This window comes from Zeus faber (genome assembly GCF_960531495.2).
Source record: "Zeus faber genome assembly, chromosome: 7".
In the NCBI taxonomy this organism is placed as follows: Eukaryota; Metazoa; Chordata; class Actinopteri; order Zeiformes; family Zeidae; genus Zeus; species Zeus faber.
The window spans coordinates 16,647,821-16,670,045 of record NC_137203.1 but is presented as its reverse complement, the minus strand read 5'-3'; the positions used below and the strand labels follow the sequence as shown (position 1 = coordinate 16,670,045).

Sequence of the window (22,225 nt, the reverse complement as noted above, 5' to 3'; positions counted from 1 at the left end):
AGGAAAAGTCGTAAATCCGGCCGACGTCCCGTGACGTCACAGCGCCGACGGGACTTGTAGTTCTGACGGACTGACTGAACAATGCTGCATTCCAACGAACGTGCGGACTCGGTAATTCCAACCCCCCGAGCTGAACGTATTCCATTGCCCCTGGTTGGGTCAACACGTTGAAGCCCGCGGTACAGGAGTGCTTGTTTGGACGGTTACGAATCCTACAACCTCCAACCTGCACAGTACACGTTAGCATAACGGAAGAAAAAAAAACCAAACAATAGGATCGTTTGGATAGAAGTTAGACGCTTTTCTAAAAAATCGAATAGACATGCAAATGGAACTTTGTTCGCCGTTAACTGCGCTGCCGTGGTCTAGGATCTGTTATCTCGGTCTACTCAGGGCCCGAGCGATCTCCCCCCGAAACTCAGGCGGCCCCGCTCCACTTTTACGAAGAAAGAAGTTTGGTTTTCCGAGTTCCGACGTCGGCGGAACGCAGCGTTATTCGCTCCGTTTTAAAGGGCGCGTGGTGTTGTCAGCTGACACAGTCACGTGACAGTGAACCCGCGCCGTGTGTTTTGTTGACGTCGCAGTAGCAGCAGCAGCAGCAGCGGCAGCAGCAGCAGCAGCAGTGATCTAACCCGTGGGACGAAACTGCTTTCGGTCTGATACAACTTATGTGTGTGTGTAATGTTTGATCAGATCACACCGACATCCAGAGATTCATCCCTTCTTTCTTTTTTCCCATCCATCCAGGTTATCGAAAATGCACACGTTGGTCGTTCTTACAGGACTATTTGCTGTTGCTTTCAGTAAAGCATGTGGTAAGTACCCAGTACTGTCGACCATTTAAGCAGTTTTTATCATTATTATGATGAATCATAATAATCATAATTATAATCATCAACATCATAAGAATTGCAATGTAAGGATAGTAGTAATGAGAAAAATATGATAATAGTAAAATAAATAATAGTAGAAAAGTAAAGAGTAAAATAAAATAATAAATATCAAATCCATATCAAATCATTTTAATCTGTTGAACATTTTGTCCGAGAGTTTTTGTGAACCATTTTTGTTATTTGACATTGTTAAATCATTGACTCGAAGCCGGGGAAATCACACATTTGCTCATACACTGCATCACTCCTGGAATTTCATTGATTTTGAACTACTTCCAACTCATCAGTCTAAAAAGATTGTTGCCACATGCCTTGTCAATGTGGTTAAGTCATAGTCACAATGAATAGAGTTTTGTAATTGTTACAGAATTTGAAGAATTCTGGCTTTTTTTTTTTACTCTGTGTTATCACACTCTCAATCAACTCTTGACACATTGCAAAACCAGATGTGTTGCATCAGCAGTCACATGCGATCGCAAGAAACGACCCAGGAAATAGTAAACTTAGGAAGTTCAATTTACTGATGTTTTCAAAAATTTACTTAACTAGAGCATTTCTTTATTACTACTGTATATCTCCTCTTTAACACCCATTGCACTTTTTCCATAGGTGTTTAAGAGGGGATATTCCCTGTGTCCGTTCCCGCATGTGACTGCTGATGCAGCACATCTCGTTTTGCGATGTTCTGACAGTTGTTTCATTTTACCCAAGTGCCCATCCGATTTACTATTTTTTTTATGTTCGATTAAATTGTGTTTTCAGACCCCCAGGGTTCAGGGAACAGCGAGCTGCTCCTCTCACTGAACAGGGAGCTCCTACGCTCTCTGGAGGAGCAGGTCCCTCTCCCCAATCCCAGCGTGCACCTTGCGCTGCGGCTGTCCGATTCCCACAACCTTGGGAAAGAGGGCGAGCACCTGCTCAAGCTGACAACTCACTTGCACAACAACATCGAAAGGTAACGCAGTAAAATCCCTATTCACATCCATTTCTCACTTGTTATGGACGGGCGGATACTTGAATTGAATTAATCTGATTTTGTTTTAGTGGCTATTTTGCGGAGTAAGTTGCCCTTGCCTGACTTGAAATCTCCTTTATTCCTCTTAGCCATCTCACCAATAGGCAGCCAGTGGTGGGTCTTTTGGCCCTCTACACACTGGCTTTAAAGGCGTCGTGCCATGACCTGAACACGGTTAACTTCACTGTCCATGACAAGACAGAGACGCTGCTGATGCACCTGAAGAGGCAGCTGGAGCATGAGAAGGAACACATCACCCGTACGTTTAAGTCTGCTATTTATCACATTGAAGGGCTGGGGAACATTTCCACTTCTTACACACCTCTTTGTGACAATATAAACATTTTTTTTATACACTCTCTTTGAACAGTCTTTTTCTTAGCGGTCTTATAGCAGATATCCTCCCACAAAACATTATACGGTACAGGTTGAGGTTTGATTGAAAATGCTGAAGCGCCTGTATTAGACATCTCCATTACAGAAATATTAAACCCGTCAGGGAGCACTTTAACTTTCTTCCCCTCTCCTTTTTGTGCAGACAGCCACCGCCCCTTGACCAATTATTTCCAGTACTCCCAGGGAATCCTGGCTCTGTGTGTGAGTGGTGTAAGGGTTAACCCCCATGTCACTAACAAGCTCATTAAGGCACACTTTATCCATGTCAACTCTCGGTCAGTTGGTAAGTATATTCTCAACATCATTATCTCTTTATCTATAACTGGTAGTGTGCAATATTCAATTATTGGTATTCTCATTATCTGGTTGTTGCCCCCCCCCACCCCTCCACTGTTTACTTAGGCTCACCATTTCTAACATAATAATCTGGTCAATTAAATTTTCCAAAATTTTTTCTCCCTCCCCAGACACGCTTGCAATGGCTGGGATGGCGCTCCAGTGTGTAAAGGAATCGGGCTCCCACGTGCAGAATCCCGCTGAACTGGACACGGCGCTGAGCACGATGAAGCAGAAGCTCCTGGATTCACAACGGGTCGATGGTCACATTGGTAATGAGTTCAGCACCGGACTGGCAGTCCAGGTGAATATTCATCCAAATATTTGGTCCTCTCACAGCACAATCATACTTACAGCTCCATCGGCAATTAGGGAAAATCATCATTTTAATACCGATACGATATTCGTTGTTCTGGTGTTATTTACATGTGGGTGTATTCTGTATTCCAGGCTTTGCTGGCGATGGGAAGCCAGATTGAAGAATGTGCCACATCCATGGAGGCCATGAGGACGTCTGCCAGATCAAACACGTATTTCAACCCTATGGCCATATCACAAACCCTGCCTGGGCTGCAGCAGAAGACCTACCTGCACGTTAAAAGCATGGAGTGCAGCAACGAGGATGGTGAATGCAATATTATTCACGACCTATGACCTATTTGTTTTAGGTGATTTGTGTATACCAGCTTTAGTGTCATATTCTCTTATAGACAGTCTGGTGCTGGAGCCCAAGGATCCCGTGGTGGTGCTGCCAAGCAAAACTAAAGTGACGGTGCAGGTGGAGGTGGTGAAATCCAGCGGTGAAGCCACTCTGTATTCCGTGGATGTGCCCGACGACAGCTCCTTATTGCAAGCCCTGGAACTTCTCCAGAGCAAGGATGTGAACTTTACGTGAGTTTGTGTCTCTGCTCTTTCAATTTCGGCGTTCTCCGTTCCCCCGGTCTAATAACTTCTAACCTTTGTCGCAGGTTTGAGAACGAGTCCAGCCTGTGGGGGCCTTTCCTAAGTGTGGTGAACGGAGAACGGGCCAGGCAGAGCGACCGGCGATACTGGCACCTCTCCTCAGAGGGTGCTGCTCTCAGTCAGGGTGAGGAAACACACAGAGAGGACACTGTGTCATGAATGCCGTCTTTATTACTTTGTTTGATGCTAAATTGATAAAATGATTTTGTCCTTTTAGGTATAGCCGATTTTAAGATCGAGACGGCTCAAAAGATCAAGATCAAAAACACCGCCTACTAACGGTTGAAATGACTATCGAAGCGGCAAGTGATTGGTGTGGAGAGATTTGCATCGGGAGGCCCTGTCGACACAATTTAAGTGTTGGTTTGAACTTTGATAATTAAAGCATTTCAAGCAGAGCTGGACAAACAAATATTGATGTTTGTCAAAGTTTAAATTAGATTTTACTGAGGATATTCTATCACAAATCAAATGTCTCTTTACCTTGCACTTTATAGATATTTAATCAAGATTTTTTACGTAGATTTCCTGTGAACAAATAATTATGCATTTATTGATAATAAAAACTTTGTGACCTTGCTCGTGCATCTCCCTCATTCCTCATAGCACTGATTCCTGTTTGGATGTTGGTTAAAACTGTCTAGAAACTTAAACACTGATGTTGTGACGTCACCATGAATCTAGACGGATTGAAACAATGACACCAAATGCAGTATGAGGCCTGTAACCCTCGTCGCCAAATATGGTCACACATATTATTGCAGCTGATCATTTATTTTATTCAGAAGATATGGCTTCTTTGAGCCTAGTTTCATATTTCATTTCGACCGTAACCGTTCATGCTCAACGACGGTGACATTGGCTCGTTGTTCGACTTTTTCAGTCCACCTTAAATGGCCGAAAATACGTTATTTGCATGTAGGTGGCCCTGTTTAGTGACCGATCTCTGTCCTGTACTGTAGAGGCCTCTATTGAGAGAGTTCCAATAATCTGTTATGAAAAATAAAACAAACAGTGACTGTCCAGGATGAATTTTTCAATGGAATAAATGTTTTTTTTCCCTCCCGAAAGGCTACTATATGAAGCAACCGGAAACGCAACATGACAACATGGACTGTACTGTGATTAAATGAGAAAGATAATAAGTGATTGCACTTTCTGCATAATTGTCATGACTTTACTATAAGATTTCATATTATAACTTACTATGAATATGATTTTTATCAAGCACCGAACATGGCATGTCAGACTGTACGGTGTCATTGTGTCACTGCATTTCCTCCATAATTGCTATGGCTCTCCCCCCTTTTTTCCCCACCATTATAAACGTCTCAAGAATCTGACACTTATGCATGACAAACAATGTGACATAAGATCAGAAACCAGAATTACAAGAGTTTTTACCGTAGCAATTCCTTTTTTGTAAGCCTCTGAACATGGTATGCAGAATGTACACAATTGCATTGTCTCATTGCAATTTTTCCATAATTGCTATGCCCCCCAACCCCCTTGTTTTCAAAACGTCTTAGTTATATTGTTTGTCATGCACAAGTTTCAGATTCTTGAGATGTTTTGAAAATAAGGGCGGAGAGCCATCGTAATAATGGAAACATTGCAATGACACTCACACCGTACAGTCTGACATGCCATGCACAGAGCTTAATAATAAAAAATGTCATATTCATAATAAAAGTCATAATAGAAAATCCTACAGTAAAGCCATGAAAATTATGCATAAAGTGCAATTACTATCTGTCTTTCTCATTTAAATACAGTACAGTCCGTCTTGTCATGCTGCGTTTCTGGTTGCTTCATATAATGGCTCTTCAAAAAAATAAAAGTATAAGCTACATTTAAAAATGCATCTTGGACAGTCATTGTTTGTTTTTATTTTTCCGACTGCAGAAATTTCACAACAGATGAGTCATTTTGGAACTCTCTCAATAAAGGCCTCTACAGTACAGGACAGATTAGTCACGAAATAGAGCCACCTACAGGCCAGATGACGTGATTGCGGCCATTTGCGGTGGACTGAAAAATTTGAACAAGGAGCCAACTTCAGCCTCGTTCATGCGCAACTATTAGTCCTTCACAGGGTATTCATGAAGGGGAAACGAGTTCGAATGGGTGCAGTCAGTGCGCCAGTCTATCATCCAATAATCCCACCTCATCCCAGACCTCCCACACACCCGAACTAAACCCAAATCTCCCCCAAAACTACCGTTTGAAGCCAGATCCAGGTCTCGCCTGTGCAGGGTCTAACTATGCTCACCGATAATACACGGTCGAGTCAAGTCAAGTCAAGTCAAGTCAAGTCAAGTCAAGTGGAGCATAAGCACAACTAATCAGCGCCGTGTCCTCATTAAAGTTTTGGCTTCTACTCGGGGAATCACCTTTAGCACCGTGAACTCCGCGCTCCTTTCACACGCCACCGACCGCCGAGTCCTCCGCGGACTGAGCTTTTAATCTTGAATACCCGGAAGTGACGTCAGGCGGGGGGGGGTCTTTGGCCCCAACGTGGAGCGGCTGACGAAAGTCCCGGTTGGCGGCGGTAACGCGCCTGTCGGCTGCGTCACCCGCCGCCAGGAAGCACCGAAGAAGCAGCAGCAGCAGCGACGGCGACGGCGACGCACGGTTGTCATGTCGATCCGTGACGCCGCTGCCGCCGCCACCACCACGAGTGAGAAGGAAAACATTGATTCCGTTCCGACTCGGACCCGTCGGCGCCGCGCAGCAGTTTGATCCGCACCGCTTGTCCGCCGCGCTCACGCCGCAGACGCCGTGCGCTGTGTTTGCTGGGCGGTGCGGCGCGGGAAGGTGACGGTTGCTAGCTAACCGCGCTCGTTGGCTGTCGCCCGCTAGTCGCCTGTCGTGCGTCGACGTCACCGGCCACGCCGCCCCTGGCCATGAGGTCACCGTGTCTGTTCTCCGCGTTTCTGCGCCTCCGGCGCGTTGTCAGCCCGGCGATGAGCCGGGCTGACAACACGCTGAGCAGCCTGGCCAGGCGTCCACCCATGCGTCCTTACTCCGCTTCCCCAGGAGCTGCGTCAGGGGCGGCGGATGAGAGTGGAGTGTCCAGGGCGAGAAGAGTTTCTATCGAAGGCAACATCGGTAAGAACGGACCAGACCACATGGCAAAATAAAACCCATTAAAACGGAATAACCCTGCATATCATTAGCAGCGTTTTTATTTAGTTTCTGTATTAAATGAAAATAAAATTCTGTTTCTATTACAGTATTTTGCATATGTTTTGCCAATGTCTAATCTGATGTTTTAATCCTTAATATGATTGCTGCAACTGGGCTTTGGATTTGATGCTTATAAAGCACAAACTGGTGCATAAGTGACCCCCAGACCCCCACTAGCTTTGTCTCCCTGCCACGGTGTCACTTATTTTTCCCCACATTGAAGGTGTCAACCCTACGCACATTGGCTCAGAGAGCGTGAACTTCTGCAATCACAGTTGAACTACTTTTTGGAGCCTAAGGCAGTATTTGTAGAAGGTGTCCCCTCTTAGGCTCCGCATTCCTTACAGGTGCGTCCACCCCTCCCATGCTCACTGCCCAAACTCCACCCAACCTGCCCTCCCATGCTGCCACCCCACCTCAATCCAGCTCGACCCCACTGACAAAACATTTGCCTGGGAGTCCTCCCCCAGGAAGAAGTTTAGTTTCAGAGACTTTTATTCCTGCATTCTGGTTCCTTTTTTTGCAAGTAAATCACAAAATAACGAACCAACAAAATACATTTTAGAAACGAATTAGCTTTCCTCAAGTAAAGCAGAACAGCAACAACATTTGTTTAACCTTGTTTGTTATCCATTAAAAATATATAGTACCTCACTTTTGATGAGACATACCAATAAATATGTTTTTGTCTGTGTTTTAGTATTGTAACGTTGCGAGTAAGACTGGGGGAGGGGATTCCAGGGGTTCCAGTTAATTGGTCAGTTCTGTTGCGTTATTTGCATCAATCCATCTTCTTGGGGGTAATTGGCCGAGGTGATGAGAGGGCGGGCTCTGGGTTCTCTGCAAGGAGGGTGCAGACCGAGAAGTGAGGGAGATGGATGCGGAGATGCTCACTTGTTGCTGGTTGTAGTGTGAAGAAACAGCAAGATAAAGTTCTATATAATGGTCACGGCCGTGGTTGTGTTTTCCATATGGACACCTCAACCACTGGGTGGTTGTGAGCCACTTGGCAGGGAATGGAACTGGGCTTCGCCTACCAACGGAACTATCGTATGGGTCGCCTTCACAGAGTCCTGTCTAAGGCCCCAAACACCACCATTTTTTGTGTTGTATTGGCTCCAATGTCAAGCAGCACACCGGGAAAACGGCTGGTATTGCCTTAAAACAATATATATATATATATAAGGAGGGCCCAACATTTTAAAGTTTGTATTCCAAAAAAAAAAAAAATCCTTCACGCCCCCATTGAGGATTTGGCACACCTATACGCCCCATGCTCAGAACCGGCCCTGGGTATTATGTTGACCAATGAATATATATATATATATTTTTTAAGAAGAACAAGGAGAACAAAGAACATATGGAGTAGTCATTTAAAAAAAAATCTACTTTGTGCTAGCTGTGGGGAAGTCCACCTTCGCCAGGCTCCTGCAGTCGGCCAGTTCAGACTGGCAGGTGGTGACTGAACCAGTCAGCAAGTGGCAGAGCATCGAGAGCACCAACTCCAAGGTTTGCATATGCACAGCTACCGTTTAAACCCATGCTTCTCCGAGCAATGAGAAGGAACAGTGAGCTAACCAGCAACCCCGCAACCCCGCCCTCTTTCGGTGTCTTCAGGATTCAGCGTCCCCACAGAGGAGAGTCAGCAACCTGCTCGACATGATGTACCAGGACCCTCAGCGCTGGTCGTACACATTCCAGACATACTCCTGCATGAGCCGCTTGAAAACACAGTTGCAGCCTCCATCAAATCACCTGTGTATCTCGGAGGGAACACCGGTGCAGGTGTTTGAGCGTTCCGTCTATAGTGACAGGTAAGACCTTCATGACAGGACAGGAAATTTTGATTTATATTTGGGTGCTGGGTGCCAGCGGCGGTAGTAAAAAACAAACAAACAAACAAACAAAAAAACCTGTGGTACGACTTGATGAAACCGCCTGCACAAATGCTTCTGTTTCTGTACACTTACACTTGACACTGTTCATCACCAGATACATCTTTGCCCTGAACATGTTTGAGCTGGGCAATATCAACCCGACGGAGTGGGCCATCTACCAGGACTGGCACTCCTTCCTGGTGGAGCAGTTTGGACACCAGGTGGAGTTGGAGGGCATCGTTTACCTCAGAGCTTCTCCCCAGGTACACACGCAGCACAGAATGCACATCACTACACACTTTTGTACATGTGTGTACAGTCCACATCCACCCACCGCACGGTGTGTCTAGTTGCTGCCTGGAATGCATTGTATGTTTATAGTCTGTGTACAGAGTGTCTCGTCTGTATATCTAGGTCTCATCTGTGCCGCACTGACTGAACTGTGTACGATTTCCAATGCACTTGTGCAAATAAAGTTATCCTAAACCTAACCCTGTTACACTCAATTACAATATTGTAAACAAAAAACAGAACTCCCCCCCCCCCCCCCCCCACGAATGTCTTAAAAATTTATGATCTCAAGCTTTTATCAATTGTTCGAGTCGGGTACATTGTTTGTTTACTCTCAGAAATGTATTGAGCGTCTGGGGCGCCGGGGGAGAGCGGAGGAGACGGGAGTGGAGCTCGACTACCTGGAAAAACTGCACATTCTGCATGAGAAGTGGCTCGTTGAGAAAAACACTGAGTGAGCCCCAATCAGATGTGAATTGTTTGTTGTTTTTGGTGATGGGGTTTTACATCATTGCCGGGATTATGTAGCAAATCATGTGAAAAGGAAACCTTTTAATACTTTGTCAAGATAAGCTCTGGAAAACTTGATAGTCTTGGAAGCATTGCGCAATTGTATTTAAATGTGATTACTTCAGTTCTCAAAATATAATTTTAAAAGATATATTATGTTTCCAATAATATATTAGATATAGGTATATTTTCGAAATCGTTTTGGCAAACCATTTTATTATGGAATTTCAATTAAAATGGTCATGTGGCCATTGCATCATATTTAGTGTTTTAAATAATCGTGCTTGCTTTATATTTCCCCCTTTGAACATATTCTGTGTCCAAAGGGTTAATGCAGTTGGTTCTGTGTTTCAGATTACATTTTGAGAAGTTGAAACACACACCTGTGTTGCAGCTGGATGCCAATGTAGAGTTTGAGAGCGATCCATGCGTGAGAAATGAGTTCATAACAAAGGTAAGGCGATGGGTTTGGATTTTAGGATCACATAGCAAAGCTGACCACATGGTGGCGCTTCAAAGCTCGTTCGCTCAACGAAAGCTCCTCATGGCGCATGGACCGGTGTTCTGCTGGGATGTTTCTTTCTGATCTATTGAAATCCTGATCGCCTTGTTTTTTTTATTCACAGGTGAAAAACTTCTTTGATGGATTATGAAAAGTCTTGAAGCAAAGGATGACAAAACCGGCTGTGACCATTCCAGACCTTATTATTATTATTATTATTATTATTATAAGGGAAACTATTTAGTCAAGTCCAATTGACTCAACAGGAGGAGGAGGTTTATAAAAATAAAATTGCTGTTTAATTCAATTCATATGGACGAACCATTTCCTACACTCCTGCATGGGATCAGACACCTAATGCATTCCCTTGTGATGTTACAAAGGTTATGGTTTTTTTTTTTAACTACTTGAATGTTTTTACAGTAAGTCAAAACATTGTTTGTTATACATGTAAATTGGGTAAATGCTTGTTAATAATTCATTATTAGTTTCAAGAGCCATTTCAGTCAGGCCTTTGTGCACTTAAAGTTGTATTTAACTTTTTTTGTTGTTATTTTATTGACATCTCTTCTTTGTGTATATGTGTTTTACGGAAATAAAATCATAAATTTGCATATCCATGCCAAGATCTGAAATTATTTACAATGGTTATAAGGTTAAAACAAATAGGTTAAGCGAGCTTCTAGGAGCCAGGTCCGGTGCGAGCGCTCTAGTTTCTGACACCAATGAATTAAAAGGAATGAGTCGCCTTTTAGATACACGTTTTGTACATTCACAACACGTAACATGTTGAGCACTTCATTCACAAGAAGCTTAATGTGAGAATGCAAAGTGGAAATTGTTAGTGGATTTCTACATTTCAAAGGGGTCCGGACCCTGAATGAATATAAAAAGCCATAATGTGACGGGACAATGACCTTGGCTAAACGTCGCCTCTTCCCCCCTCCGCTCTGGTCTGAGGATCAGAGGGGCTGTTCAGATGCCTGGACTGGCCAGGGGTCATCAAAGGGCAGCTGTCCACTATAAAGGGGCCTGTCTGGAGCTCTGCTGCCTCACAAGCATCACTTCAGACCCAAACCAGCCGGAGGAAGCCACTGTCATCTCTGTCTCCTTCTGCAGTCTTAAAACATATTCCCCGCCGCCTCCAGCACACTCTGGCAGGATGGAAGTCGCACTAACGGTGTTCGCCGCGCTCGTCATCGGCTCCTTCCGGGACGTCTGCTCGGCGCAGGAGCACGGACATCGCCACGGCATTGGGACCACTTCGGGGTACCTGAACATTTCTTCCCATAACAAATACCCGCTCTACATGATGCAGCTGTACCGCTCCTTCAAAGCTGCAGATTCCTCCTTGTCCAGAGCAATCGACGCCTTCAGTGCGAGCGATGTCAAGCCCTCGCTGCACGACTCGGACTCGGTTTTAAGTCTAATGGCAAAAGGTGGGTGCAATTTGAAAAGTTATTTGAAGATTTGTAAATGTGTGTAAGTACTATGTGTGTGGTTTTTTTTTTAATCATTTTTCAGAATTTGTCTGCGCTTATGTATTGCCGCTTGGGATGAACTCATGTTTAGGTTGCAACTACACTGTCCTGCTTCATTGATCTGTGTGCGACGGTTTAGATTCAACATAATGGTTTGTTCCGGTTCAAATGAGTGTTAGTTTCTCCTTAACCTCCTCCGTCCTTTGCCAAGTCCTGAGTCGATGCCTTATCTGTGTTATCTGACCCTCCCTTTTTTACTGCCTGGAAGTGTTAAAGTGCTTATTCGACTTTAAAGGCTTTCTCTGTTTTATGTGAGAGGGTGTGTGTATTAGCCCCTCAGACATCTTTGCATTGGGGGGTTCAATACACATCCTGTCCTGTTCACCCTCCCACCAGAGTGTGTTGACATTTGTCCAGGGGACCCGGCGAAGTGGCCAGTGTAAAATTGTCTTTCTGTTTTTTTTTACAGATTGTCACCAAGAAGGAGAAAAATGGACGATTACCTTCGACATGTCGTCCGTCGCCGCCGGTGACCTCGTCCAGTCGGCGGAGCTCCGGGTCAGGCTGCCGGCGTTCTCTGCCTCTGAGCGCGTCACCGTGGACATCTACCATTCCCCGAAGCAGAACTGTGACGCAAAGAAGAGCGTGCACTGCCGGGAAGAGCGCCTGCTCCTGGGGAGCTTTGGAGCGTCTCCCAACCGCACCGATTCCACCTGGAAAGTTTTCGACGTGTCCGCCCTTCTCCAGTACTGGCTCTATCAGGGAGACCGAGCGACGGGCGGAGAGCCCATGGGGGAGGGAGACGCGCCGGAGGCAGAGCACGGGAGCGGCGCCGTCGCTCTGGACGACGTCAAGGCGGAGGCAACGTCCGATTCCACGCGAAAGGGAGGGAGGCAAAGAGGGAAGGGCTACGCCACCGCCGAGCGGGTGATGATGGTGATCTTCTCCAAGCAGGACCTGCATGGCCGGCACGGCCACGGCACGCCCAGCCTCATCCGCGCGGTGGAGCACTCCAAGTACGTCGGCGTGGAGAGGGCGAGCGGTGGGGGCCGCGAGGGCCGACGTCACAAGAGGAACCGAATGGAGCGGATACAGCTCCCCGGCGGGGCCGTGCCCACGGGGCCCCCGCCGGAGGCCGCACAGGGGCCCCTCTGTCGTAAAGTGGACATGTGGGTGGATTTTGAGCAGATCGGCTGGGATGAGTGGATCGTGCATCCCAAGCGCTACAACGCGTATCGGTGTGAAGGGGAGTGCCCCACCCCGTTGGACGAGTCCTTCGGCCCCACAAACCACGCTTACATGCAGGTAAGATTCGGTGTCGGCTGTTTCAAAGTCCGCTTGGATACCGTCACGGCGCGGTCGGGAGCCTGATTGAAAGACGATGACATATGCCGCGTGCTTTTCCTTTTTTTTCTTTTTTTAGAGCCTCTTGCGACTTCACCACCCACAGAGAGTGTCCTGCCCGTCCTGCGTGCCCACCCGCCTCAGCCCGCTCTCCATGCTGTACTACGAGGACGACGATGTGGTTCTTCGACACCACGAAGACATGATTGTCGAGGAGTGCGGCTGTCACTGAGATTCAGCGACTTGGCCTATTGGAAGACGTGACTTTGGGCGGCTGTTCAAGAGGAAGAATCGTAAATTGGTACTTAAATCGACCTGGTGTCAGGCGCGAGGAGATTTTTTCTGACTCATTATGACAAAGGTGCTAAAAGAAGGAAAATTCGATTTCCTGGTCAAAAAAATCGACCATTATGACTCAATACAGTAAGAATCATCCATCCTGGGTGTAGACATCATGTTTTCATGATCCTCAACGCAGAAATGCCGTTTTTCAAGCTGATGTTATGTCTCTTGTATTTATGCTATATGTAAATGTAAATATTTGTACATCTGTGAGAAATCTATTAAAGCATTTTATTCAGATTAGATATCCAGTCTTCTTGGTTTGTTGGACGTTCAAATCCATTCAATTATGTTGGAGGTTTTTAGTTGAACTTGATTAACCCTACCTAGCACAGACGATAAACAGTAAGGATTTGGACAAATGATTCCGTACAAAAGCTTCCAGTGCTTACAGTTAAGAGTTATTTTCAAAAGTTTGTTATGAGTACACGGACCGGTATGTGTTGACCAACCCCACTTCCAATATTGATCAGCTGTAGCACCAGCTACACCACCTTCTGAGAGCACATGATAATTTCTGCTGCAAAAACTATTTGGATCCATCCCAACAGCAAGCCATGGGTTGCAGATACTCTAGACCCCCAGGAATGGTAGAAACAATGCTTTCCACAATGGTGGCTGCACAGGCTACATTAAAAGTAATTAAAAGTCAAACGAGTCAAATGGGTTGATGATGCTTTTCTACAGCTACACCATCAAAGACTGAGGACACAACTATAGATTTTATACCGAACCCCTTGACGTTAATAAACACTGGTGTAGGTGTGGCTGGGGGCTGTGTGGGCAGCTTGGTACCTGGGCACAGGCAGTGCTAGAAAACTGATCATCTGACACGAAGACAGACGGTAAGGAAGGATGACAGCGACTGCTTTGTTTTTAGGAAGCTGAGAGCTTTTCACGCTGAGTCTGCTGACGTTTTTCAGTGATTTCTCTTCTTTCTAGATTTATAACTAAAACATCACACGCAGAAACTATTATATTATAACTCAGTATTGTCGACCAGACAAGCAAGATCCAATTACGAAACTATCCAACAGTCCCAAATGAACACAGATACAAACACTTACTCGTCCTTTCAGCCATCAGATTATGGTATGGACATATGGTATTTAATACGTTTTTGTGTCATGTTTTTTTGTATTTCTGCAGCAAACCAGTTGCTCTCTGGGACAGAACTGTACCACCCTTCAGATATACTGTATATGTATTCGTAAAAAAAAAGATACAGTACATTACAGATATCTAATCTCCATTGGAGTTATCAAAAATGATCTCCATTTTACCCGGTATTGAATACAAATGTACCTTTCTGCTAGTGGTGACTATCTATAGATTAAAAGTATTTGTAAATTAGCCACCCCCACCTTAATTTAACATCTTAGTTTATATGGTGCCGTACACATTTCATTAGAGCCGTTAGTGCTCTCCCATAGAGGCTGAACCGGATCACTCATTTTGTTTATTGTGGACTTGCAGACAGTCGGAACGGGCCATACACAACAGGACATGCTCGAGCAGATAGGGATGGGTGGATGGATGGTGCAGAGAAAAGCAGTAGCTCTTGTTTGTTTTAAGGGGGTTGGGGGTGTGTGTGTGTGTGGGGGGGGGGGGGGGGTGTCAGGAAGCAGAGGTGACGAGGGGCGATTTAAAGCCCAAACTCTCAAGAATGCCATAAAGGGTTAGGGTAAACGTCTGGATGCTGAAGCTACTGTGGAGGCGACAGGGCGGGGCAGGGTGGATGTTAACGCATGCAATACACACCTCCCTACACACACACACACACACACACACACACACATACTCAAACCCATAATGCATTGTTATATTCTTGTATCTGTAATTGTTGTCCCTCCATAACTCAATGAGGGCCCTTTGAAAAACGTTTTTTTTAAAATAATGGGTACATTGTCATTTAAAACGGAAGCGGTCATAAACCTGTGGTGACTGGTGATTGTTTTGTATTGAACCTCATCAAACCTCTCCGGTTATCCCAGTAAAAACAACTAATAGTTGCGGAAGCTTGCTGTCACAACTATAAACGTGCCAAATCTCACACCCTCAATTTCACTTGACAGCCCCTTCTGTCCCTGATGCCCTCTTAAAGCCCTGGTGGTCAGGGAACTGCATTTAACTTTCTGTGGAGGATCAGTGCTAATGACTGTCCATGATTTACATGCATGTTGGGGTCAACAGGCATATCCTCCAAGCTTGATTTCATATAATGCAAAATGCATTTTGTTAAAATGTAAAACACATTATCAGCAGCAGGGTTACATCACGTGGTGCAATGTCTTCCGTACTGAAGCAGAAGTTCCTGTTCTTCCAGAAATGAGTGATCCACTTGACCTCTCTATGAAGTGCTTTTTTTTCTGCAGAAAGTCCTCCCCAGCTCACCGCGCATCGCATCAACCGAACCAAATGAAGGGAGAGTCAGGAAATATGAACTACATTTTACGGAGTGACTCCTCAAGAATAACGACTTAACCTTTCTTGACTACTTATAGTGCTCACTTTCAGTGTGAAACATGAGTTTTTTTCTTATGAACACAGAACTGCTATTCTGGCTGGAACCGATGAATTGGCACAGCCTTGCAATTTTCATCTCACAACACAAGGGCTAATTTCCCCAAATCCAGAGTAAAACAAAGGACCGTTTTTGGGATTGATAGACTTTGGGCATTGCCTTGAACGTATCCAGACAACGCTGCCCGGTTTATCAGCAGCTTTGAAGTAGAGCCTCTTACGCTGACATATCAGGCTTTCGTGGAAGTAACGTGCGTATTGACCTCCCTCCGCCCGCTCGGGCTGCTGGCTTGGCTTATCAGCGGCAGAGATCTTTAGGAATTCGACTGATGTGGCTCAGGGGAGCAAAGTGTGAGATTGTAACGCAGCTCATCAAGTTCATGACACTTGTATATTAGAGGCTTGATTTCCAAATGAGAACTGCAATTTTCACTGTATTTTTTTTGTTTTTGTTTACTTTAGTTCACAGGTTAAAGACTTTGTTAGGGGGTCAAATATTATTTCAGTAAGCATTTTATAGGAATTTCAAGTGAATGTATCTGGAACACTGGAGGCTCACATAATGACACTAACCAGATTCATGACAAAATAAATGAACACCTTTGCAGGATAAAACTCAATTGTAGGGCACTATTATGTACTGTAAACAAACAACGGAAATAGGTTCTCTTTGTTTAATGCTTTGTTACCCTACAAACCATGTGAAAACATCTCATTAACAAAATGCATGTTATACACTCTCCGCAATGAACAAGCCATTTAAGTAGTATAATCGACAAATTATATACCAATATGACGTTTTCAAGGAGACAGGAAATGAAGTGAGTGTCAAAGTCTGCTGGAAAATAAGTGACGAAGTGAAATCTTTTTTTTTTTTTTTTTTTTTAATGAAGCGTCACTTCCATTTAATTCTGCACGGCCAGCTAACGCGCTTCTGGTACCGTTGTTCAATTGCACCTGTAAGGCACGCAAGATCACTCACTGGGGTAACAGTTTTGAGCCTTTTGGCATTTAAATAATAATGCAGATTTGTTCTTAACAACAAGGCAGGTTGGATCGACATCTTCAAAGCCACAGGACACTGGAGATGATGGAGAGGAGCATCCATCGAGTTATTATCGATAGGGATGGAGGATCCGTCCTTCTGCACCATCGGGAAAGATCTGCTCGAGGCGAGTGGACTCACGTCTCCCCGGCGCCCGTCCAATCACCAACTAGATGTCCATTTCAAACTGGGCCTCGTCTCCTGGAAGAACATAATGGAAATATTTTATCGTAGAGGAAATAATCTGTGATGCACATGACATTGTTTGGATGTGTCCAATGTAAAAAAAAAAAAGAAAGAAATATAGACATATAGATTTTACAATGTATTAATAAAAAATTATATACACCTAAAATTAATATTATAACACAAATCAAATATTTACAATATATTGGGTAAATTATAAATATAATATTTACTTAATATTTCACCGAATTACCTAATATTTACATCATAATATAAATATTATATAATCCTTTGTTATAATATAAACATTAGGTATGTTTTGTTTTTAATAAAGCATACACACACTGAGCACTTTATTAGGAACACAATACTACTACTGGGTAGGGCCTCCCTTTGCTCAAAAACAGCCTCAATTCTTCTTGGCATGGATTCCACAAGATGTTGGAAACATTCCTTTGAGATTCCGGTCCACGTTGACATGATCGAAGCATGGTGGCTCGCAGCACGATTGGCACGGTTTGCACTGTTGCCTCACAGCAAGAAGGTCCTGGGTTCAAACCCCAGCCTCCCAGGTCCTAACTGTATGGAGTTGACATATTCTCTCCGTGTTTGCGCAGGTTTTTCTCCAGGCGCTCCAGTTTCCTCCCACCACAAAAAGACATGTATGTGAGGGTTAGTACTTCTGTGGGAGACACTGGCAAAAGAGCTGGAGTTGGTGCCCGGGTACGGCACTTCACCTGCCCTCTGCTTCTTGGTGGGACTAATTTTGTTGTATCCTACTTTTACAATGACAATAAAGAGATAGTGGATTTGTCAGTTGCACATTCATGCTGCGAGTCTCCCTTTCGATCACATCCCAAAGGTGCTCTATTGGATCCAGATCCGGTGACGGGGAAGGCCACTGAAAAACATTGAACTCATTGTCCTGTTCATGAAACCAGTTTGAGACGACTTCTGTTTTGTGACATGGTGCATGATCATGCTGGAAGCAGCCTTTAGAAGACGGTGGCCATGAAGGGATGCACAGGGTCAGCAACAATACTCAAATAGGCTGTGGCATTCAAACAATGATTGATTGTTATTTACCGGCCCAAAGTGTGCCAAGAAAAAATTCCCCACACCATTACATCACCACCACCTGGACTGTTGACACAAGGCTGGTTGGGTCAATGGACTCATGCGGTTGGCGCCAAATTGTGACCCTACCATCTCGGTGCCTTAGCAGAAATCGTGATTCATCAGACCTGGCTACGTTTTTCCAGTCTTCAACCGTCCAGTTTTGGTGAGCCTGTGTCCACTGCTGCCTGGGCTTTCTGTTCTTGGCTGACAGAAGTGGAACCAGACGTGGTTCTGCTGTTGTATTCCAACCGCCACAAGGTTCGACGTGTTGTGCATTATGAGATGTTTTTCCGCTCCCCACAATTGTACAGAGTGGATATCTGAGCAACCGTGGTCTGTCTGTCAGCTACAACCAGTCTGTCCGTTCCCCGTTGACCTCTCTCATCAACCCGCCTTTTTCGTCCGCAGAACTGCCGCTCACTGGATGTTTTTTTTGTTTTTCGTACCATTCTGAGTAAACTCTGTTGTGCGTGAAAATCCCAGGAGATCAGCAGTTACAGAAATACTCAAACCAGCCCGTATCTGCAGGATTTATGAACTGCAGCCACACGATTGGCTGATTAGATAATTGCGAGAACAAGTAGGTGTACAGGTGTTCATAATAAAGTGAGTGTATAACATTATATGTATATATTATTAAACAATATGCAAATATTCATATTAATATGAAGAGATGTCAACTTGTGATCAAAAGGTAATGATTGGATTTGAATCGCTGTTTCCGAACGGGTGTACTGTGTCATAAGGAGGAACTTCATTATTATTTTGGGACATGTGTCAAATCAGATTGTGCGTTTACCAGTGCTCTTGTTGTGCGTCGGGCTGATGATGTTGTTGTTTAGTGGTTCTCCATTATGAGCCTTCTCTTTGACGCTATCGCTGGACGGGGGACTGGTCACCCCTGGAATGTCGGGCAAACCCCGGGGGGGCGTGTTCGCCACGGGGGACCTGCGGCACTCCAGCAGGAACTTTCTGTCGTAGATGATCCTGGTTCCTTTAGGAGACACGACAAAACATGGCAATTTATTCATATATCAGCAGTCAGAACCTAGGCTTATGTGGACGGGTAAAAAGAAAAAAAAAGAAATTATAACATCTGAGGCTGATGCTTGGACAAAAAGCCCAATTCTAGAAACTCAGACTTGTTTGAAAAACTGGAAAAAGTAAATTAATTGTAAAATTGTCGCTCATATTTGTCGTCTTGTGACAGATAAATAAAAATGACATCGGGAGCTAAAACTAAAATATTTGTCCGACTACTCAAACATCTCATGTCAAATCGATTTTTTTTTTGTCAGTTAAATGATGACATTACATTAGTAATGATTTTACTGGGGCCCCCTGGGACGTCTGGAAAGGACCCCCTGGGGGGCCCCGGAGCCCCTGTTGAGAACCACTGCACTAGACCTTGTCATGAGCCAAACCCGAGGCTCGTTGACGAAGTAGCGACGGAAAGGTTCGACTCGTCTTTCGGATTCGGTTATTGACGAGTCACTCAATGAAAAGAGTCGATTGTCCGACTTCTCCTTCATTTGAGTTTAGTTTAGTTTAGAGTCGGTGAAATGTAAAAAGCCGTTCAACCACACTCAATATGAATTGCGCCAAGTGATAATGGGTGGGTTTAGTTTTTTTGGGGGGGGGCCTGGGACTTCAATTTAGTCCTCAGTAACACATTTGAACTCGCTCACCCACTCTCGTCGGAGTGGCCGTTTCGCCACGAACGAATCGTTCCGGAGTCTTGCGCCACGACTGGCGAGTTGACCAATGGCGAAGCTGCTTATTGGGAGGCTGAATAAATGGCCACGCGCGTGGTGACCCGCAGCCCACGCCACTTGGCACGACGCGCAAGCCACAGCGCACGACGGCGAAACGTTTTAGCCGTGTCGCTTCCCGCATCGCCCACTCTTCTCCTGCTAACGTCGGCCTAGCACGGAGAGCGTGTCCCGGGTGCATTTAAAAAACAAACTAACAAAAAAAAAAAAACAAACACGGGCGTGCCTCGTGGAGCGTTAACTCAAACATGCACTTCAGTTCAACGGCAGGCGAAGCATTTTAACGCCGTCGGTCGATTCCGCCGATTAACCGTCACTGGACGTCGGACGGGTGCAGGTTAGTTGTGCGTACCGCCAGGGGTTGTGCTGAACAGCGTTCCTCCCGGGGTGGTGGAGTAGTCGTGGGGCATGTGCTCGGCGCTGTGCACGGCCACCCGCCTGGTGGCGGGGATGGCCCTGGTGCTGGTCCTCTGGAGCTCCTCGGACATCGCTGTTCGCTGGGAACGTCAAACTACGGACAAACTAAGTACTGTTGAACAAAGAACCGCGGGCTCTGCGATCCACGGAGCCACACCGCCTCCGCACCCCCTCGGGGAAAAAAAACCCCCACCAAAACAGCTGCTTTGGGATAAATAAATACCGTTGTTTCGAAAGTGGAAAGCACATGCAAAGCTGTAGGTTGGTCACATTACAACACGCAGGTCCACAGGTGGTCCGGCTCTGTTAAAAGGACCCGAGCAATCACTCCACATGAGGCAACCAAAATCAGTCAGGCAGATTAAAAAAAAAACCCACCAAGAAAAACAGTTGGAGGCAGGTTAACTGGGATCCTTTCGCCCCCTGCCGGCGCACGGCGCCCACGCAACCCACCACGGAAGCGCCGCAGAATTGCTGCTGTAATTATGGAACGGCGTGCGACTGGAATTGCAAATTTGGCGACTTTCTGGATAGAGCGCTGCTCACCCAGGAACGACACCGATTCGAACGGGCTGTGCTTTCCAAAAAAGAAGCATCAGGCGTGCGACCCTGGCCGCGGAGGAGCTCACTCTTGACTAAAACATGGATGGATTAAAAACGATTGTTATACAATTTTTGGGTCGTTTTCTAAGCACTGTTCTGTAACGACACACCGGTGCTAAAAGGTTGCGCATAAAATAAACAGAAATCTGATATTTCCGACGCAGGATAACTACTTTTCACTGTCACTTCCTCCCCGATCACCATTTTAAATGCGGATAGTTGTCCTGGCCCTAAAAATAGTTTATTTGGATCTGTTTACCCAGAAAATATGACATATTTGAAAGACTCCGACACAGCGATCAGTGGCCCTCCAAGGCCACCCTGGCTCCACTGTGGGGGCTGTTGTCGCTGTGGAAAACATCTGTTGAACGCAGCAAAGAGGCACCTCACACAGTCATACACACTAAACAGACAAACATTTCATTTCTTTATTAATTTTGCAAATGTTGAGCTGGTGTACAGGGTAAATTGTCAATAGATCCTCCGATTTTGTTTGATTAAAAGGCTTTTACACATAATTTTAATTCATGTTTGACTCTCCATACCAATAAAAAAAAGCAAATAAAACAAGTTAAAATACCCACAAGGCCCCTATTTATCCCCAGGTTGCAGGCATTACCCAGAACTCAACAGTGTCTTGGTAGCTACAGCTGAATGATGCTAAAAGTACATCCATAACATAACTAGAATCCCGTTTGATAAGTAAGGGTGCATAGCATTCTAAGTAAATATATATATTTGTTCATATATATATATATATATATATATATATATATATATATATATATATATATAGCCTTTAATTTTAAAAACATGTTCTGTGCGCAGTTGCGCAGTTGCATTCCTTAGTATTGAGTAATATGCTATTGCGTTAATAATGTCTTCAATCCATTCTATAGGAATATACACGTGTTCTCTAGTTTTTGCAACAGTTAATATTTTTGCATGGACTTGGTGCATGTCATCATCTCAGTAGTCCACAAGTGCAGGGGTTTCCATTGTTACATTTGATTGGTCTGTAGTAACCCCTCAAATATGCTCCTTGCACTTAACGGGACTCCATTCAAAATGTCCCCATTTCAGAGCCTTATAACTGGCTATTTGTCAAGGATTAGCAATATATCAAGAGGGGATGTGTTAAGGAAAAATGCTTGTCATCTTGAATGTCTAGCCGTTTGAAGCCACCAAATCGCCCCATTGTACCAACCAACCGCGCCTTGTTATAGATCTGCTTTTTCTCTCAAGTTCTCTTGTCACAGCGTCAATCCTCCACCTTTCTGCCCCTCATGCCAGTGCTAAGTTCACAAGTGGTCCCAGGTTCTGAAACCAAACTTTACAACTTTACAAGCACATATTGAATGGCCACTACGGAGCTCTTGAGAGAAAACGGTACGTCGCCATTTAGGGATAGTCCCTTAAAC

General features: G+C 44.9%; 4 protein-coding genes across 5 annotated transcripts; 3 read left to right on the top strand and 1 right to left on the bottom strand.

Moving 5' to 3' along the window:
* The first annotated feature begins 565 nt into the window (after positions 1 to 565).
* Positions 566 to 4,176, top strand: tcn2 (transcobalamin II). Its single transcript, XM_080003390.1, has 10 exons — positions 566 to 654; positions 748 to 815; positions 1,656 to 1,848; positions 1,998 to 2,167; positions 2,447 to 2,587; positions 2,772 to 2,944; positions 3,091 to 3,265; positions 3,351 to 3,531; positions 3,609 to 3,727; positions 3,821 to 4,176. Exons 2-10 carry the CDS (start codon positions 758 to 760, stop codon positions 3,880 to 3,882), a joined length of 1,272 nt encoding a protein of 423 aa, XP_079859516.1. The 5' UTR covers positions 566 to 654; positions 748 to 757; the 3' UTR covers positions 3,883 to 4,176.
* A 2,021-nt stretch (positions 4,177 to 6,197) lies between these two features.
* Positions 6,198 to 10,588, top strand: LOC307232249 (deoxycytidine kinase 2-like). 2 transcript variants are annotated; one of them, XM_080003176.1, is made up of 8 exons: positions 6,206 to 6,283; positions 6,643 to 6,714; positions 8,192 to 8,301; positions 8,410 to 8,606; positions 8,785 to 8,932; positions 9,299 to 9,414; positions 9,825 to 9,924; positions 10,097 to 10,588. In XM_080003176.1, the coding sequence occupies exons 1-8, from the start codon at positions 6,244 to 6,246 to the stop codon at positions 10,121 to 10,123; spliced, it is 810 nt and encodes a 269-aa protein (XP_079859302.1). In that variant the 5' UTR covers positions 6,206 to 6,243; the 3' UTR covers positions 10,124 to 10,588. The 2 variants fall into 2 exon arrangements, with proteins under 2 accessions (XP_079859301.1, XP_079859302.1); XM_080003175.1 differs by having other exon boundaries at positions 6,198 to 6,714.
* Positions 10,589 to 11,134: 546 nt separating this feature from the next.
* spaw (southpaw) lies at positions 11,135 to 13,029 on the top strand (the record flags this gene model as incomplete). Its single annotated transcript, XM_080004226.1, has 3 exons — positions 11,135 to 11,411; positions 11,923 to 12,758; positions 12,877 to 13,029. 3 exons carry the CDS (start codon positions 11,135 to 11,137, stop codon positions 13,027 to 13,029), a joined length of 1,266 nt encoding a protein of 421 aa, XP_079860352.1.
* A 3,498-nt stretch (positions 13,030 to 16,527) lies between these two features.
* Positions 16,528 to 20,547, bottom strand: eif4ebp1 (eukaryotic translation initiation factor 4E binding protein 1). The gene is made up of 3 exons (XM_080003682.1): positions 20,137 to 20,547; positions 18,812 to 19,006; positions 16,528 to 16,908 (listed from the first exon to the last, which is right to left on the bottom strand). Exons 1-3 carry the CDS (start codon positions 20,270 to 20,272, stop codon positions 16,877 to 16,879), a joined length of 363 nt encoding a protein of 120 aa, XP_079859808.1. The 5' UTR covers positions 20,273 to 20,547; the 3' UTR covers positions 16,528 to 16,876.
* Positions 20,548 to 22,225: the final 1,678 nt, after the last annotated feature.